Genomic DNA, 1,203 nt, shown 5'->3' with positions numbered 1-1,203 from the left:
AAAAAGAAAAACAAGGAAAAAAAATAAAGTACTTTTAGTTTTTAAATTGAAGCTTGTAGAAAAATGGCTAGAACTGAGAGCATCATTATTTATTTAATAGGACTGAATGCAATGAATTATGAAAAAAAATCTGTAGTAACTAAGATGCTGTTGATGGTATCTGCCTCTACTTAAAACAGTTACTGACAGAGGCGAATGGTTCGAATCCACCAGATGTTCTGCCGGGGAACGAGGGACAATCTCCTCCTGTACCAGTCAGATCTGATTTGACAGTACATGCACACAAAAATAACAAAAAAAAAACACAAACAAACTGTAAAAAAAAACCCCAAACAGTTACTGAATATTTACCATCTACCAAGCATTATGCAAAGCAATTTACATTCATGACTTCTTTAATTTTGCAGAAGAACCTTATACAGTAGGCACTACCATAAAATGCTAGAACCTGAGGAAGATGGCTATCTGTCAGAGAAGGGAAACAAAAATACTTTCACTTAAACAGAGAGCAATAGCAGAGTGGTGGTTCCCCCTGTCAAAGGGGGGAATCTCCTGATACCTAGGAAAACAATGCAGTCCCTGACACCCCCACCCCCCACCCCCGCCTCTCAGATTTCACATCATTGCCTCTGCGGGTTTGGAAAGTAACATTCAAAGATGCTCCAGTGATAATGCTGGTCAGTGATGTGTTCAGATTGTCACCACAGTGTCATTCAGATACATGATAAGCAACACATCTCAAGCAAAGCAATACCTTTTGAAGAATATCCTTGGTGATTTCTAAGAGAATCTGATCAGCACTCCCTGAGGCTCCTGTCTGTCTGGCGCCTCCCTGGGTGAGGAGTAAAGACTCAAAGAGGATTTTTGTTTGTTGAAGGTCTTTGGAGATATCAACATTTTCATGCAGTCCGAATATTTCAGGGTGTTGAGTAAATGGTAGTTTCTGCCAGAAAATAGATTAAATAGAAAATAGACTAGTAACTGGATATATTAATTCATAATGTAGACACAACTATGTGCCAGATAATAGATGAATCGAATTCAATTCCTAGGAATTGTTGTTGTTGTTATGTGCCGTCGAGTTGCCTGCGACTCATAGCGACCCTATGTACAACAGCCCTAAATCCGCTCTGTCCTGTGCCAATCGCACTGTCTCTGACACTCCCATCCCAATTATCCCAGTCACTGAATCAATCCACCTCA

At 39.9% G+C, this 1,203-nt stretch overlaps 1 protein-coding gene across 1 annotated transcript in view; it reads right to left on the bottom strand.

Moving 5' to 3' along the window:
• The window catches only part of DNAH12 (dynein, axonemal, heavy chain 12), a 225,301-nt gene that overhangs the window by 13,477 nt on the left and 210,621 nt on the right, over positions 1 to 1,203 (bottom strand). The window contains exon 66 of the mRNA XM_006892286.1: positions 755 to 943. Coding sequence (XP_006892348.1) covers positions 755 to 943 — 189 coding nt within the window. The remainder of the gene's footprint in view (positions 1 to 754; positions 944 to 1,203) is intronic.

This window comes from Elephantulus edwardii, unplaced genomic scaffold, assembly GCF_000299155.1.
Source record: "Elephantulus edwardii isolate Elephantulus edwardi_28Jun2011 unplaced genomic scaffold, EleEdw1.0 scaffold00113, whole genome shotgun sequence".
In the NCBI taxonomy this organism is placed as follows: domain Eukaryota; kingdom Metazoa; phylum Chordata; class Mammalia; order Macroscelidea; family Macroscelididae; genus Elephantulus; species Elephantulus edwardii.
Note: the sequence above shows the minus strand (reverse complement) of the source record. Positions and strands in the feature narration are given on the sequence as shown.